This window comes from Chiloscyllium plagiosum, unplaced genomic scaffold, assembly GCF_037043375.1.
Source record: "Chiloscyllium plagiosum isolate Xiang-an unplaced genomic scaffold, Cpla_swu_hap1 HiC_scaffold_7, whole genome shotgun sequence".
Lineage (NCBI taxonomy): Eukaryota > Metazoa > Chordata > Chondrichthyes > Orectolobiformes > Hemiscylliidae > Chiloscyllium > Chiloscyllium plagiosum.
The window spans coordinates 87561784-87580897 of record NW_028270145.1 but is presented as its reverse complement, the minus strand read 5'-3'; the positions used below and the strand labels follow the sequence as shown (position 1 = coordinate 87580897).

General features: G+C 39.8%; 1 protein-coding gene across 1 annotated transcript in view; it reads right to left on the bottom strand.

Annotated features, from left to right (window-relative positions):
* Positions 1 to 19114, bottom strand: part of arhgap15 (Rho GTPase activating protein 15) — a 741895-nt gene that overhangs the window by 36421 nt on the left and 686360 nt on the right. The window contains exon 14 of the mRNA XM_043694095.2: positions 17127 to 17232. Coding sequence (XP_043550030.1) covers positions 17127 to 17232 — 106 coding nt within the window. The remainder of the gene's footprint in view (positions 1 to 17126; positions 17233 to 19114) is intronic.

Below are 19114 nucleotides of genomic sequence, written 5' to 3'. Positions count from 1 at the left end.
CCAGTTATTTTCACATACCTCATTCTAAACCACAGTCAAGAAGTGAACTTGTATCAGCACAAAATATAATCGCCATCCCAGATGTTAGCTACGTAAAGCCACACATGAGTTTGTGTTATCGGCAGGTTAAAATGTCAGGGTGTAGTTCAATTTTAATCAATATAGATAGCCAATTTTCTGTAAATTAAGTCTACATTGATCTTTAATCTTTAATTGATTTGCATTTCAATGGGCTACCTTCTTCAGAAGAACAAGGTATTCTGTAGAATTTGAGCCCGCATATTCTGTCACATTTCTACAGACAGCAGGAAAGTCAATGGTCTCTCGTGGGCCTCTGTTGACTTTTCTGTTACGAAAGCTACTTAAAAATTAGATTCTCCTGTACACAGGAAATAGGGCCTTTCTTGAAATGTTCAACCTTAGTGGAGAAATTAGGCAGGTTGTTTAATGGCAAACAATTCACAATTGACAGTTTCCTGACATGAAATTGAAAACGACCTCTCTTGTCTTTTTTTCAGATCATTGTTTCAAAATTTCCATGCATGTGATCTTACTCACAATTAAGCTCCTAATCTGTGCGTCATTCTACAGAGATGCTAAATATCTAACCTAATGATGCTCTACAGCATATAGGACAAAGACATTAAGGCTGTATAGTCATCCTGGACAATATATCCAGGTTTTACCATCTCAGTTCCACTGTAAAAGTTATATTTATGATCACTAAAGAGTAGCAATAAATTCTGAGTTTTACCATCCATTTTTGATGTTACCTGAGCAATAATCTGTTTGATCACCTTTGCCATGATCTACCTGTTTACAATTTTTCCATTTGAGGCCAAAATATGGCTTAACTAGTTTAATGATCCATATGGTTTTCCTCCTTCTTGATATTTCAAAGACTCAGCATTTCATGGTAAAAATGAAGTTTACTCATGGCAGCTTTCTTTAATTGCATTGTCGCATGACAGAGTACCTTGCTGTTGAAAGTACAATATGTGTCACAAGTTATTATATTACAGTTTGCTGCATGTGCTGTATTAAGCCTGGTTTGCAAGTCCAGTGGTTAGTTGAATCAAGCCTTTTGATGAGTCTGAGTTGAGTCATTTTGATTCCTGGTTAGGATTAAGACCAGTAGTGCAACATTGTTACTTTATGAAAAAAGCTGCATAATCACATTTAGTCTATTTACATGATGCCATTTGATACGGACCAGCAATAAACATCTGCACAAAGCTAAATACATAGCTGTGATGCTGACAGAATCACCAGTATCAATCCTGAGTGATGTCTGCATCATACTGGCCAAGCCACAAAGCAGTGCTATTTTAATTGGTACCTTTCATGTTCAGTTTTAGTGACCAACTCACCTGGCTATTCAATAATATGGAAAAGGAATTAAAATTAGTAGAAATGGACAATAAAACATAAATGACAAAGTATTTGCTTTTCGTAATTCCTACCATCGATTAGTGTTTGCATGATTAGGATTCAGTAGTCTTCTTGGATGCCTGGAATTTGTTGCATCTAATGCATAAGTTGTTTCAAAGGGATATTAAACTATTAACTGGGAGAGAAACATTACTGTTTGCTTCTCATGCATTTCAGATGACAGTTGCAACTTCCTAGATATTTTATTTTGCTATAATTTTTGGGCTTGCCTTAAAAACCCTACTCGATTCAGTGGGACTTTATCCCTGTCAGATGAAATGCCTGTGCCTTATTTTAAGGAGTGTGCTCATAATGTCCAATATCTAATCATCCGCAATACAGTGTCCCAAGGGAATAACGATAGTACCCCCTTGTGGTTTGAATTGGGCATTGTGACTTTCACATGTGCCATTTCGTGTACCACACCAACCTGTCAGTAGCTGGACTGTAACTGCTTAAGTGAGAATAGGCCACATACAAATTGTTAAACTGACATTTGTACAGAGGAATAGTGACAATAAAGAGGCACTTCTCTTAACATCAAGCCCTGCTCATGAATATGTAAAATAAAAAACTATGCCACATTGTCTGAAAATGTAACTTTTCCTGATCAGCCATTTGTATTGGCAGACACAAAAATGCCAAACTTGAAAGCAAAAGTCATACTATAAGAGAAAAGGGTACAAACTTATTGGTAAGTTGACTCTGATTGGTTGTGGTGTTTCCATGGAGAATGCATCAAGGAACTATTGACCCTCTTGCTTGTGTTTAATTCAAGCTTTTAGTTAGCCTTTTGGTTTGGTCTTGCTTAGTGATTAAGAGATGAGTGAGCTTTTCCTCACAGTGCTGGACTTCCTTCTTAAAGATAACCAGATGGACTATCCATCAGTGTGAGTATTTCTCTTATGTCTGTATTTCTGACCACAGAATGTGGGTGGGATATCCTTCTGACCTTATTGTATTCAGTGATTCACCACTAAACTTAATGGCAACTTCCGACCAAAGGAGTTTCTTAACAAAATTCCTATTTTGGGGATGAATGAGTAAGTCTTCCCAATGATAATGAGAGTGGAAGTTTGGAGAATAAATTAACTTTTGCCCTTGATCACTGTGAAAATGCATCATCGACTTATTGCTATCTTACTTAAGAAAGCATACAAATGTCAGAAGCAGTTCAGAGAAGGTTTACCAGGCTAATACTTGGAATAAGTGGTTGGCATTGGAGGAAAGATTGGATGGGCCAGACTTGTATCTGCTGGATTTTAGAGGACTGCCTGAAAGTTTATGGGAGAATCCAGAACTAACTGACACTGTTAACTATCAGCAGTCATCTATTAAAAACAAAAAAAAAAATTCCTCTTTTTCTCTCAGAGCTTGAGAGCCTTTGCAAATTCGTTTTGGAATGAAAAGATGATGGAGGTAGAGTCCTCGAATGGTAACCAGGTTTCTATTAACCAGGAAGATGAAAGTTAGCGGGGTGCAGGTTGCAGCTTTGAGGTTACAGTCAGATCATCCTTAAACTTACTGAACAATATATCCTTGCTTGTATGTCTGATCAGTGTCTGGCACATTTTTTGCTGGCAAAACTGGCATTTATTGTCTTTCCATGGTTATGCTATGTGAAATACATAACACAGTCTTAGTACACTGGAGGTGGATGTTTAAACTGGTAGATAAAGTGGTCACTGCTTTGATCTGGAAGGTGTAGACCTACCTGAGTGTTCATCAACCCAGGCAAATGGAAAATATCCATCACTCTCTTTATCTTTATGTAGAGAAAATCTCTGAGACACTGGAGGTGATTCCATTGCCAGAGAATATCCAGACTCTGGCCTGTTTTATTGTCCATGGTATGTGGCTGGGGCAGCAGAGTATTTTCTGGCAATGGCAATGCAATTCAATATCAATGGAAATGATAAGCTCTCTTTGTTGGCAGTGACAATTCCTGCCACTAATGTGGTGTTAATGTTTATGTTAATGTAAGGACTCTGATTTTTGCGTTGTAATGAAACTCCCACATGAATGTAATGAAAGGTTCTGTAGGTATGGTGGTTTAGTGCTAATGGAGCGGTAACTGGTACATAGGGATTTTCGTATTACTACTATCCCATTAGCTGAGTTAAAATGGAGTCTGATTTCTTCATAGTGATCTAAAATCAGGGAGTTCTAGGATCGCAAATATTCAGATCTTTGAAAATTGGAACTGGATTGGAAAAGCCATAAATAGCATACAAGAAAGTTCTGATTTTAGATGTAGAGTTAAAAATACAAAAGGAACAAGATGATGATGAATCTGTACAGCATGATAATTGGCTTTAGTTGGAGAATCTTATGTGATCCAGGGAACTGCCAATATCATTCTTCATTAGGTGCCAAGAAGGGAGGTATTAATGGGCTGTATTGCAGCTTCATTTATTTTCAGTAGTTGTTAATTGTACATTAGGGGTAGATGTACAAGTACATGCAGCTGACACACACCCTCACCTGCTGGCAACACAAGTCAGAACGTAAAGATTTCACAGACCATGATTTTCCAACCAATGATTAGTAGGTTGTCTTAGGTAATTAATTTGCACTGATGGTAGCTAAAGTTCCCCACTGGTAACTTTGAATTGTAGAATTCCCATCCGTTTTTGGTGAATGAGGTTCCACATTCTCTAGCGGAGTGAAACAGACAGAACTGCCAATACCCAACATTTTGAAAATATGTATAATTCTGATCACAAATGCATTGTGGGACAGTCACTCTATTGCTATTTAGAGGTTGCAATTACATTTGTGGGCAGCATGGTGGCACAGTAGTTAGCACTGCTACCTCCCAGTGCCAGAGACCCAGGTTCAATTCCCGCCTCAGGCAATTGTGTGGAGTTTGCACATTCTCCCCGTGTCTGCGTGGGTTTCCTTCGGGTCCAAAAATGTGCAGGTTAGGTGAATTGGCCATGCTAAATTGCTCGTAGTGTTAGGTGCAGGGGTAAAATTAGGAGAATGGGTCTGGGTTGGTTGCACTTCGGTGGGTCGGTGTGGACTTGTTGGGCCGAAGGGCCTGTTTCCACACTGTAAGTAATCTAATCCAACTAGAAAGTAATCAAACAGGCCTTGGCTCAATGGAGCATTTTTACATCTGAGTCAGATGATTGTTTAGAAGCACCATCCTAGTGATATAAGCATATAATGTAAACTGCAACCTTAGTGCAGTTAATGATGGATTTCTTTCAAATGAAATTTTAAATCCTGAAAACCTGACTTCTTCAGATGGATGCAAGATATTCCATGCCACTATTCAAAACAGAGCAAGAATGTTGTCCAGGTCAACATTTATCACTCAAGCCAAATACGTTAAAAGGAACACACATATTTCATTAATTGTCTTTTGTAGACCTTTTGTACAATTTTGGTAACTGTATCTTTTCTATGTTGCAATAGTGACTCCACTTCAAATATTGGCTGTGAAGTGTTTTGGGATACCCTGAGATTTTGAAAGGTGATATATAAATTCTCTCATTTTCTTTCATATTAAATTACATTCCAAAATGGTGTTGGTACAGTTCTTATCAGAAAATAGGTGTTTTCACTTATTGGGGAATAATTATTGCTGACTTTACAAAACTGAAATTGTTTCAATATATCAAATGACTTTTGATTTCAATACATTTCTTGGTAGGATAACAGCTTTTAGAATATTCAAAAATGTCTTTTTCTAAACTTAAAAGAGAAAGCATTGCTTCTAGTAAAAAAAATCACAATTGCTAAAATTAGCATCAATGAACTTTGACCTTGCTTCCAAGATCTTAGCAGAATAAATCACTTTGCACAGACTAATTGATTCCATGCACCACCATGTAGCAATTGTAGGTGGAGACCAAAAAGCAGGATGTTTATTAATGAAGGTTCATTAATCAAGATTGACAATCATTAGAAAAGACAAACATGGAACCCATAATGTGAAACAAAATAGATATTGAGAGCGAGGAAGCTTTATGCAGGGAACAAGCAAAATTAGTAGCCCAGCAAAGAGCACTGACACAGTATAGAAACCAAGTGAAATGGGCAATAATCCAATATATGTGAACAGGCACCACTGAAGATTCTGTGAGTAATTAATTACTATCTAATCTGAACCATTGTACAACAGGATACTGATGCTTTTTTCCCCTTAGGCACATCTCATTAGGGTCAGACGTAAAGCATCTACCGGTATGTTAAAGGTCAGTAGATAAATTTGAGATCATTTTGACACACTTTTTTTCATGGAGGATCTCGTTTACTCTTTTCAATGTCTCTCGTACTGTTGATGATAGGATACTATCGCTACTGCATTGTAGAAAATGTAGCCTTTTCTGCATCGACTTAGTGCCCCACCAGCCTTTGATTAAAATAGGCACATTTACAAAGTGAAAGCAATATTCAGTTTTGAACACATTCTACAAGTTACCTTCTGCCCAAATCAATTAAACTTCAGGATTGATCAAGTACTTTCAATGCTTTGTTAACATTATCCACATCACATAAAATAAGTTGGCACTCATATATTTATGTTAAAGATGAATTACATCACTTATAATTGCACAACCCTTCAAATGGCTTTGATTACATCAAAGTAAAGAGATTCCTCATTAATCATAATGTTAATATTGTTTCTTGAGAGTTTGGTACTTTGAGATTTGAAACAAGGATGAAGTTTAAACTAATTAAATGATGCTGATAAGTACAGGATAAGACTTTCCTGTACATAAAGCCAATTTCCTAGAGATCTCCGTAAGTGTGGTCACATGAACATGTGCCTGTCAGAGTTGGTTCTATTTCTACCAGACATAGGAAACAAACATTTCACATTTATACAGATGCTTTTAATTTTGCGTGGTTTTCAATGCAATTTAGATCAAACATATCCAGTCAGAGTTGCTTAATTTCATGCCTCTCCAGGGTAAAATTGAACCACATCAGTAGTTGTGGGTGTGACGCCCACAATACTGGAGACACTCCCAATAAAGTATCCCAGATCATTTGGGGCAGACATACATCTGTCCTTATAAAGTCAAAGAGTGGTTATGAAGAATGTGCAGTCTCAGATGGTCTATTTTTATTTTAAAGGTACACAGCATAATGTAAATGCATTAGTTTGAAAGCCAAACAGATCTCTAAGACTCTTGTGTTGTTTCTGTGTCTGCCTGATAAAGTTGGTGGATAAGATAGAGAAGGTACAGTGCTTATCAGCTGTCTTGTGGCATATGTCTGTGCATCTCAAAGTATTTTCTGTTAAGTCCAGGCTTTCAATGACGTGACCATATTCACAAATGTCAGTGCAATTCATGCTTAGTTTTACCAAGGTGGAATCTTCCTGGCTTCTGAACAACCTAGCCAATGCTGAGTCATTTGGGAAAATATGGCATGATTGGAAAAATGAGATTGTCAAAGTTGAGGTAACAAAGTTTTAAATGGGGAGATGGGAATCTTGCTAGTGAATGGGGCATGCCTGGCAAAGCCAGCATGACACAGGCAGCGTAGGTGGACTTCTCCGATTTTGATCCAGTTTCCAGAGTGTCTCCTACAAATCTATCTGCTGCTCTCGTGTCTGTTTGTGGACTTGAATGACATTACAAATTTCCAATGCTCAGGATTGAGGGTTTTAATGAGGAAGTCTCGCTAGCAAATAAAAAAATGGGTTGATCCTCAGGTCTTTTGCTTTGGCTATGCACTTCTCATGATATTAAAAGATCACACGTGAAAGCAAGACTGAGCAAGTCTACAAAAAAAAATATTTGCACTAGCTACAGTAAATAATGAGTTGCTATTTTGCTCATGTAAATGTTTAGGCAAGGTCAGACGTTTTGTTGTCTGTTTTGCATAATAGATCGAAGAACTGATTTGAATCATCACTGAACTGACTGGATTATCGAAAGAAATGGATATCGAAATGAGTATGATGTTATCTGGAAACCTCTATCCTCTAAGACCATTGAACCTGTATTCTCCCCACCTACATGCTGGGTAGGATAACTATGACACACTACATTATCAGAGAAGGAAATGAAACGAAGTCCAGAAATTGCTCGGTATATGGCTTTGATAATGTCAGTTCGATGGCTTTCCCAGATTATCAAGAAATACTATCGAATGTATCAGTAGTATGTCTGTATTATGCTTTATTGTAATGCTAGGTTAGAAAATGACCTTCATATTTGAATACATTGCTTAGGTAACATTCAACATAGTCCTTTGATAATAGAATTCAATTTACTTTGCATTTTCTTACAAATATAAATACATGATTGTATTGTATTGGGCTGCATCTTTACTTGAGGGTAAATGGAGGAATCAAGGTGACTCATTTTGAATGTTGCCCAACAAGCTTGGCGCCTCAATGTGGAAATAGGCTATTTAGCCCCACAAGTGTATACTGACTCTCCAAAAAGTTTGGCGCACCGATTTTTACATTGCTGAGGCTAAACGCCAGCTCGCGGACACCTCCTTCTACTGCCCCCTTGACCATGACTCCACCTCCCACCACCAAACCATCATCTCCCAGAGCATCCATTACCTCATCACCTCAGGGGATCTCCCATCCACCGCCTCCAACCTCATAGTTCCACAACCCCACACCGTCTGTTTCTACCTCCTGCACAAAATCCACAAACCTGACTGTCCCGGCCAACCCATTGTCTCAGCCTGGTCCTGCCCCACCGAACCCATCTCTCATACCTCGACACAGTCCTGTCCCCTTTAGTCAAGAACTCTCCACCTACATCCGGGACACCATCCACGCCCTCCATCTCCTCCATGATTTTCGCTTCCCCGGCCTCCAACGCCTTATCTTCACCATGTACATCCAGTCCCTATACACCTCCATCCCCCATCACGAAGGCCTCAAAGCCCTCCGCTTCTTCCTTTCCCGCCGACCCAACCAGTACTCTTTTACTGACACCCTCCTTCGACTGACTGAACTGGTCCTCACTCTGAACAACTTCTCTTTCCAATCCTCCCACTTCCTCCAAACCAAAGGAGTAGCCATGGGAACCCGCATGGGCCCCAGCTATGCCTGCCTCTTCATCGGATATGTGGAACAGTCCATCTTCTGCAGCTATACTGCCACCAACCCCCACCTTTTCCTCCGCTACATCGATGACTGTATTGGTGCTACCTCGTGCTCCCACGAGGAGGTTGAACAGTTCATCCACTTTACCTTCCACCCCGACCTCAAATTTACCTAGACTGTCTCAGACTCCTCCCTCCCCTTCCGAGACCTCTCCATTTCTATCTCGGTGACCGACTCAACACGGACATTTACTATAAACCGACCAACTCCCACAGCTAAGTGGATTACACCTCCTCCCACCCTGCCCCCTATAAAAACGCCATCCCATATTCCCAATTCCCTCGCCTCCGCCACATCTGCTCCCAGGAGGACCAATTTCAGTACCGAACAACCCAGATGGCCTCCTTCTTCAAAGACCACAATTTCCCCTCAGACGTTGTTGACGATGCTCTCCACCGCATCTACTCCACTTCCCGCTCCTCTGCCCTTGAACCCCGCCCCTCCAATCGCCACCAGGACAGAACCCCACTGGTCCTCACCTACCACCCCACCAACCTCCAGATACATTGTATCATCCTTCGTCATTTCCGCCATCTCCAAACAGACCCCACCACCAAGGATATATTTCCCTCCCCTCCCCTATTAGCATTCCGGAAAGACCACTCGCTCTGCGACTCCCTCGTCAGGTCCACACCCCCCACCAACCCAACTTCCACTCCCGGCACCTTCTCCTGCAACCGCAAGAAATGCAAAGCCTGCGCCCATGCCTCCCCCTTCAATTCCCTCCAAAGCCCCAAGAGATCCTTCCATATCTGTCACAAATTCACCTGCACCTCCACACACATCATTTACTGCATCCACTGCACCCGATGTGGCCTCCTCTATATTGGGGAGATGGGCCGCCTACTTATGGAACGTTTCAGAGAACACCTCTGGGACACCCGCACCAACCAACCCAACCACCCCGTGGCTGAACACTTTAATTCCCCCTCCCACTCTGCCAAGGACATGCAGGTCCTTAGCCTCCTCCATCATCAGACCATGGCAACACGACCCCTGAGGATGAGTGCCTCATCTTCCGCCTAGGAACCCTCCAACTAAGAGGGATGAATGCAGATTTCTCCAGCTTCCTCATTTCCCCTCCCCCCACCTTAGTGCCAACCCTCGGACTCAGCACCGCCTTCTTGACCTCCGATCTTCTTCCCGACCTCTCCGCCCCCACCCCCCTCCGGCCTCCGGCCTATCACCCTCACCATAACCTCCTTCCACCTATCGCATTTCCAACGCCCCTCCCCCCAGTCCCTCCTCCCTACCTTTTATCTTAGCCTGCTTGGCACACCTTCCTCATTCCTGAAGAAGGGCTTATGCCCGAAACATCGATTCTCCTGCTCCTTGGATGCTGCCTGACCTGCTGTGCTTTTCCAGCAACACATTTTTCAGCTCTGATCTCCAGCATCTGCAGTCCTTACTTTCTCCAAAGAGTACCCCAACTAGACCCATTCCCCTACCCTATTACTCTACATTTACCCCTAACTAATACACCTAACCTACACATTGTTGAACACATGGACAATTCATTTAATTTTTTGGATTTGGGAGGAAACCAGAGCAACTGGAAGAAACCCATACAGTCATAAGGAGAATGTACAAACTCCACACAGACAGACAGTCACTCAAGGCTGGAATTGAACCCGGGTCCCTGATGCTGTGAGGCAGCAGTGCTAACCAGTGAGCTACGGTGCTGCAGTTGTGAAATAATCAATATCCAGGGCAATTGTGTTGATGTTTGATGTGCTGTGAGTCTTCAACTCACAGGGTATAGTCAGGAATATCAGGTCGTGTAAATGTTTTTAAAACTGTAATTTAACCCCAAAATAGAATGGAATTGGAGTTCTCAAGAAGACCAAATCAACATTTCCACGTGGATATCAAATCCATGTTATCCATATTACTGTGAAATAGAATTGACTTTGACAGGAAAAACCTGCATATCTGTCAGTTCCGCTGAGGCTTAGCAGGGAGATTTAAAGTTATCTACACACTTTATTCTCGGACATGGCCACACACTTTGAGATAGGGTCTTCTGGGATGGTCAATAGTCAGGGACAGGAGGATGTGAAGCAAGTAAAGCAGGAAAGGGTAATCAGAGGGCAGGAAATCAGGGGTCTTAACTTTGCAGTTGTCCAACATGTTTGAGTTTTTCTCCAGTTGTTTAGATGACAGTGAGGGCTGCAAGGTGGTTTAGCTAAATGACAGGTACAAAGGTACATGAAGCCATTAAAGTCAGCTGAGTAAGAATGACTACAATGCTATTAGGGAATACTGTAGTGAAGGGAATCAACATTCTTCTCTGCAACAAAAAGTTTGGGATGTCTGTACTAAACTGGAGAAGAATTTGAGAAGGGACTGAGGTAAAACTATAAAAGAGCTTCTGCTGAGGGTGTAAAAGTGGTTATGTGCTAAATCTTTGAGATGATAATCTTTGGATTACAAGCTAAGTCATGTACGAACTGGCATTGGATGGTTAAGATTGGAGAAGTTAATGCATGCCTTAAAAACTGATATGGGGGGGATGTGGGTTACAGTTCAAGATATAACACCAATAGTGGGGAAAGAAGGGGTGGCACAGTGGTTAGCACTGCTATGTCACAGTGCTAGGGACCTGGGTTCGATCCCAGCCTTGGGCGACTGTCTGTGTGGAGTTTGCACGTTCTTCCTGTGTATGTATGGGTTTCTGCTGGGTGTTTCGGTTTCCTCCCATAGTCCAACATCTGCCATACTAAATTACCCATAGTGTCTAGGGATGTGTAGGTTAGGTTAGAAGTGTTAGCCATAGAAAATGCAGGGTTACAGGGAAAAGAAAGGGTGATGTGTCTGGGTGGATTGGTGTGGACTTGTTGGGTCAAATGGCCTGTTTCCACATTGTGGGGATTCTATTAAAAAAACTGTACCTGTAGGATTGTCTGCAGTTGAACTGTGGTAGGACTGGTGTTCTTGCAATCATGTAACAAGAGATGTAGAGGGCTTTGAATTAAATAAGTAGAGGGGTGAACTTGGGTAAATGTAACAAATCAAGGGATGCAGGAGAGCAAAACACGAATGTAGAAACTAAGGATCAGAGAATGGCAGGAAGGGACAGAGGGGGAAAAACCCTAAAAACATAATAGCGCATAAAGGCTTTGTCCCTGAATGCATGTAGCATTGCACCAAATTAACTGAACAGATAGTGCACATTGAAGTGAATAAATATGATCTGAAAGCCAACACTGAGATGTGGCTCCTGATTGACAAGGGCTGGGCTCTGAAAACTGACGCATATGTGGCACTCAAGATGAACAGGAAACTAGGTAATACCAGAGCAGCAACACTTGTGATCAAAAATGGCACTGGTGCAATTGTTAGAGAAGACAGATGGGACTGTGAAACCTTCAACATAAACAGATCAATCATGATCTTATTGGATTGCTGAGCAGTCTTGAAGTGCCAGCGAGTCACTTAGCTTAGTTGGCTGGATGGCCGACATGTGATGCAGAGACACACCAACAACAGCATGGGTTCAATTTATGGCTGCATGGTGTTTCAGTGGTTAGCACTGCTGTCTCACAGCACCAGGGACCCAGATTTGATTCCAGCCTTGGGGCGACTGTATGTGTGGAGCTTGCATATTCGCACTGTATCTGCGTGGGCTTCTTCCAGGTGTTCCGGTTTCCTCCCACAATCCAAAGATGTGCAGGTTAGGTGAACTGGCCATGCTAAATTGCCCATAGTGTTCAGGGATATGTAGGTTAGGGGCATTAGTCAGGGGTAAATGCAGAGTTATAAGGTAGGGGAATGGATCTGGGTGGGTTACTCATCGGAGGGCAAGTGTGGACATGTTGGGCCAAATGACTTGTTTCCACACTGTCAGGATTCTATGATTCTATGAGTTCTCACACCAGCTGAGGTTATCATGAAGGACCCTCCTTCTCAACCTGCCCACTTCTCTACGAATGGTGATCCTCAGAGTAAACCACTACAGTTTTCTCTCTTTAATGAGAGAGTAGCCCTATGTTCTGATAAGTTTATGGTGACCTTGACCCTGAACTGCCAAATGACCTACACTGCTTCTAATTTGTGTAACTCCATATTCTCACTGTGAAATCTGGCATTTGTTCCTGGAGAATGAAGTTCCACATAAAGGATAAAGTATAACACCAAAGGGAAATTATCTGTTACATTAAAAGTTAAGTGGGGGAATCTTTTCTGAGGCTTAGAATATAATTTGCCCACTGAACACTACTTACATAATGTTGTTTTGAGTTTGCTTATTACTGGAAATTATTAAAATATGAAATATTGTCATGAGATCCTTCCAGTTAGCCACTGAAAATTCAAATATCAATCTAAAGATTATTAGTCACCACAGTGAACACAAGTTACTAATATATCCAAACTTCATTAATGACTATTTGCAGTTTGTTTTAAAATTTTAAACTGTTTATGTATAGGTTGAAAATTATGAGTATAAAATTGTAATAAACATCGCTTTGAGTCCTCAGAGGATGCTACAGCACCACCAGTGGCAGAAGAGGAGAATAAAAATGTTTTTTTTTCTACAGAGGAATCTTCCAATATAAACATTGACTTATGAATTGATATAATATAAAAGTCTAAACAAGACTGCAGCACAAAGATGGAAACTAATTATGTCTGCATGGCCTGGCCAAAATATTCCTACTCTCTAACCCTGATTCCCCTAAAGGTTGTACTTGATCCTGACTATCTGCCAACTCTATAGGAGACTGATTACTACATTAGGAAGTATCCAAATGCATACTCTTTGAGTCAATTTCTTTCTTTATAAATGTGTCAATTCAGATCTATAATGGAAATGGCCTTTGTAAGCTTTTCATGGAATGCCAGCACAAATAAAAGTTGCCACAGTCCTCCAGGACTGTATTTAGATAGCTTATTAATGAGACACAACTGGTGGTGATTTAATTCAAAGTCACCACAACTCAGGCAAAGGGAGAGATTGTAGTTGAGAGTGTGGTGCTGGAAAAGCACAGCAGGTCAGGCAACATCTGAGGAGGAGGAGAATAGACGTTTTGAACATAAGTCCTTCATCAGGAATCCTCGACTCTGATCTCCAGCATCTGCAGTTCCCACTTTCTCCAAAGGGAGAGGTTGAAAAGGAGAGTCCTTATGATAATCTCAGCTGATGCAGGAATTGAACGTGCTGGATGGCTGGATGGTATCACTGTATTGCAGCTGGTATCACTTAGTTGCAAACCAGCCATCCAGCCAACTGTTGGATAGTGACACCTGATCTCAACTCTCTTTTAATGGAGTAGGTGAGGGCTGCAGATGCTGCAGATCAGAGTCGAAGAGTGTGGTGCTGGAAAAGCACAGCAAGTCAGGCTGCATCTGAAGAGCAGGAGGATCAACGTTTCGGGCATAGGTCCTTCATCAGGCTTATGACCAAAATGTCGATTCTCTTGTTCCTTGGATGTTGCCTGATCGGTTGTGCTTTTCCAGCGCCATACTTTTCAACTCTTCTCTGATAATGTTGACTTTATATGATAGCATTAAATATGCAAAGGTGAATTAAAAGGAGAAATTAAAATTGTCTCTGCCATTTGCAATGCCTTTTGCAATCCATTAGTATTTCTGATTTTTCATCCATTTTTCTTTTTTCTCTGTGTCCAGAATAAAGCATCAATGATGTTAAAGTTAAGCTTGTGTGAACAAGGAGATTAGTAACTGATATTAAACCCTATATTCCTGACTCCTATCCAATTTTGGGATATATCCACAGTAACAACAATGGATCTTACATACTTCACCCAAATGGTTATTCTCCACATGTGAGTTGAGAGAACAGGCACTATCAAGTGGTTTGACTAATTTGTCCTTTACTATTTTCATTTGTCATCTACAAATATTTCCTGCTCACTGCTGGTTCTGTTTCTTAGCCCAGAAACACTTAAGCCAATTGGCGCAATCCTGCAGCTACCATCATGATGATCAAAATCAATACAGACCAGTGATCTAATCTAGGGACTTTTGGCCTGTGTGTCTCATCACAACACATGTGCCAACATTGCTATCGTATGTGCCACTACTTCTGTACAACCATAGTGATTTCCTGCATGTGCAGGTCCATCACATGAGGCTGCCAGTCACTACACAATCAGATACAGCTAATTCTGGTTATCTGCTGTTTCTATTTTGGTTCACACATTAGTTTTATTTTAATTTTCATGCCACTCCAGTCAGATTAAAAAGTAAATCCCTGCACACCTCAAAAACATGCAGTAATATACAAACGATGAAAATTTAGCAATCATCAACTTACAGAATTCATCAAATAAGTAGACCTATTGATACAAATTTACTGATTATTATAGCCTAGATATTTAATGAAACAATTAGCATTAATTGAAAAATTCTATTAAATATTCTGTTGAAAGGTTGTTGATCTTGAATATTTCTCCAAATAAGACTACATCGTATTAATATAAAATGTAGTTTTGTCACTTCCTGATTATTTGTTTGGTTAACTAAATCCATTCTAAATCTTAACTGTCTTGTGTAATATATGCCAATGGAGCAAAATCCTGAGAAAAAGAAAAAGAGCTGAAACTTAATGCCTATCCTGAGAAAATGCTTGACATCTGCTCAAGCTAATGGTATCCTTATTAGTTTCAGTATTTGGAATTTGTTCCTTAAATGTTATTGTTTCAGTAATGATGCATTCCTTTTTCTGTATGCACTGTTCCATTGGACAATGCCATGTGTTGAACAGATAATGCTAACAGCACAGCTGAATCCAGATCTTGTCTAAAACAATCCATTGAGAGTGGGAGGGGCAATATAAATTTGCCAATTTGAAAATATGTCTGTATTCCACTCATGGAATTTTTATAAGTTATTATTTTTAATAAGGCATCAGAATAGCAATATGTAATAGTGTTATCATTCTTTTTAGTGGTTGATTATGTGTGGCTCAACTTTTAATAAAATAATCCAATATTTTTGGATGGGTAAAACAATAAACTAATTTTTATCAGATCATGAGGCAATATTTTACAAAGAGCTGGGAAATTGTCGCAATGTCCTGGCCATAATTTATCCCTCAAACAAAACCAGCAAACAACAATCTGATCATTTCTCCCATTTGTGGGAATGTGCTATATCTGACTTGATTGCTGCATTGACCTCATTACAAAATGGTTGCATTACACATGTTCTTCATTGGTTGTGAATTACTTTGGAAAATCCTGAGCATGTGAAAAATTGCCATCGACTGGCAAGGTCTGTCTTTTTTGAAAGCAACTGAAGAATATTTCTTTTCGGATTTTAATGTTAGTTTCTTAGCCTTCGATAATTAATAAACTGCTGTGCATTAGTTTCAGCGACAGAATTTCTGAAAGTTACATTCGTGATTTTATCTACTCCAGACTTGATTACTCTCATTCTCGATGGCTTCGGCCTCTGTCCATCATACAATGTAGCTCTGTCTGCATCCTATTCCATACTTACTCACCCATCAACCCCATGATTTCCATAATTTTCTAAAGCCTTACTTTACAATCCTCACCTTTGCATTTAAATGCAGCTATCACCTCACTCTTCCTTATCTCTTTAATCCCTCATACCCTAAAACGAAATCCTAAACTATCTGTTATGTTGATTTATTGTTCATTTCCTCATCACTTGCATCATCAACTGTATTCAAGCATTCATCAAGTGTGTTCATGCTCTGAAATTCCTTTCCTCAGTCTCTCTGCCTGTCCACCTTGTTATCCTTCTTCTAGCATCTCCTGAATGCATCCATTTGACCATTCCTTCTAAAAACTATTTTTTTGCCTTGGTATTCATTTGTTCTTCCTATTTACCAACATATTGGAACAGTTGTTTTGTACTAACTGGGTTGTGTAAACTCAAGTTGTTATTTGTTGTCATCACTGTCGTTCAGTGACTATCACCTAAGTATCTTTCCATGCCAATTTGTAATTGATTACAATAATTGGAATGAAGACTTCCCCTCGTTACTCAGTATTAACTAATCATAACAATAACAGGGACATTTTCTATGTTCACTACTTAGTCATAGAGTCATACAGGACAGAAACTGAGACTTTGGTCCACCCAGTCCATGCCAAACGTAATCCCAAACAAAAATTATCCCACTTGCTTGCTCTGGCCCATATCGCTCCAAACCTTTCCTTTTCATCTACTTAACTAAATATCTTTTAAGTGTTGTAACTGTGCCCACATCCACCACTTCCTCAGGAAGTTCATTCCATACGTGAAACACATGCTGTGTTAAAAAAATTTTTCCTCATGTCTTTTTAAAATTTCTCTCCTCACCTTAGAAATATGCTCCCTCGTCTTGAAAACCCCCATCTAAGAGAAAAGATACCTACCATTATCCCTATCTATACCCCTTATGATTTTATAAACCTCTATGAGGTCACCTCTCAACCTCCTTTGCTCCGGTGAAAAAAAGTGTGACTAGAATATTGGTGATATATAATGAGACAATGAAATCTTCTTCTGTTGTTCAAAGAGACTCAAAATACGTGAATTTTACAATTAATGTAATGTAATTTAAGTTTGTTGAAAGCATCTTGCATGTTAGGATACATAGACATGAAAGAAATATTTAATTGCTTACTTTTGTAAGTGTTTAACGAGAACTCCCAAGGTATCATGGTTAGGTTTAGGAAGCTTTTTCACCAATTCCTTCACACACTGAACACGTTGACTGTAATTGTGATATTCTGTTGAAGAAAAATGACCACAGTTAGATACTGGATGAATACTGTTATCTCTCTTCAGCTGGTCCCCTGCGACACATTTATTGCATTCTGAGACATATGCAGCAGTGACAGCTGAGTAAAGATACTACCGTAACAGAGAAACGGAATGCACTCCTAGTTCTTTTAACTAAACAATTGTTCACTTAATATCAGACATTCATGACAATGATAGAAGGCATGCATGACCCAGATTACCATCTGAGTTTTCCACAGTTATGTTTCTGAATCTTTAAAATCAAAACACTGAGTCTATTGTAACACTTCAATATAAAAGAAAAGTCTAAAGTACAGACTTTTGGAGAACATGGTCAACAGGAATCATTCATTTTAATTTGTTTATTGGACGCAAGATTTGATAAGACTTTAACCTGTTAGTCACAGTCTGAGTCTTAAAAAGAACTATATGGGAGAAATGACTGCCAACTACATTACTGTACATAGACTTAACACATAAAAACTTGAGTGCAGCTGTCTATTATCGTAAAGAAGAGTTTAACTGCTTAGTACAGGTTGATACTAAAAATAACAAAATTGGGTCCCCATGTCCTAAGCATTTTTGTGATGTGCCTGGCATTTCCTGGTACTATCTGGCATAGTTACACTGTAAGACTATTCTAACACCTTTTCTGTTAGGAAACTTGTGTGTAACTGATTTTGATAGATTTGTCTACATGTGTGTGAAATATTTCAGACTCATGCCTTTCCTGTCCCCCTCCCTGGTCTTGTTGTGTGCACCCTACCCCCACCCCAATACCAAAGGGCTAAGGAACTAAAATTACCTTCTTAAAGGAAATATCCCCTTTTGCAAAAATAAGAGGAACAAAGGAAAGACATGATGAGAGTGAAACATCATAGTGAAGAGAAATAACAGCATATTAACTATTAACCCCATAGCTCGTTTTTATATTGCAATGTCGCAACATGGGCTGCACAGGATATGTGGACAAAAACTACAGTCAGTACAGAAGCTGATATAAATTTAATTGTAATGTCAGCCTCGTTATGATCAAAAGAAATTTAAGATTAGCATAAATCAGACAAACCAGAATAACTACTAATTCTGATTCAGTTAGCTGATGGAAAACTATGCGTCACACCCCACAAAACCCTTCTCCCCCAAATTCAAAGTATTGTGTTACAGGAGAATAAAAGCAATGCTGTTATCTTAGAAATTCTGCCATTTACGTGGAGTATTACACATTACTGAAGCAATACTTGTAGGAATAAAAGAAAAGCTATCTTCATATTCTGACAGACTAGGAAGTGGTTATGTTCACTGGCTTTCAAAGTCCACAAATTTTGAGACGAACAACTCTCACTGAAGCAACTTGAAAAACCTTTTTCTCAGCAATGTAGTTAAGAAAGGAATTTGCAAGCTATCTTTCAGCTATGTCAAACAGAAAAGTCATTTTCTTCTTTACAGTGAAGCTTTTACCAAGAGTTCACAATGCTCATGTGTCCATATAATTGAGGTAGCAATAGTGCAAGAAGATGATGAAATGATAGCAGTAAACAGGACAATGCCAAACCAAAGGAGAAGACAAATGATGCAGAGGTACTCTTCTCCAGAGTATACAGGCTGCAGGGCTTTCTCGATAATATCTCAGTTGTGTTTATGGAAGTGATTATTCAATAGAAATGTTATCCATTCATTCTTGTGTACAGTAGGTGCAAGAAACATATTGATTTCTTTTTCATTTAGATGGAACCCATCCTTTTATCTTTCTTTGCTGTTTCCTCTCTTCCCCTTGCCAGTACCCAAATATCCACCCTAGTCCAAAACTCCAATAGCTCCAATTACTCCACCAAACCTTCATTTTCCACCTTGAGCTCATTTGTTGTT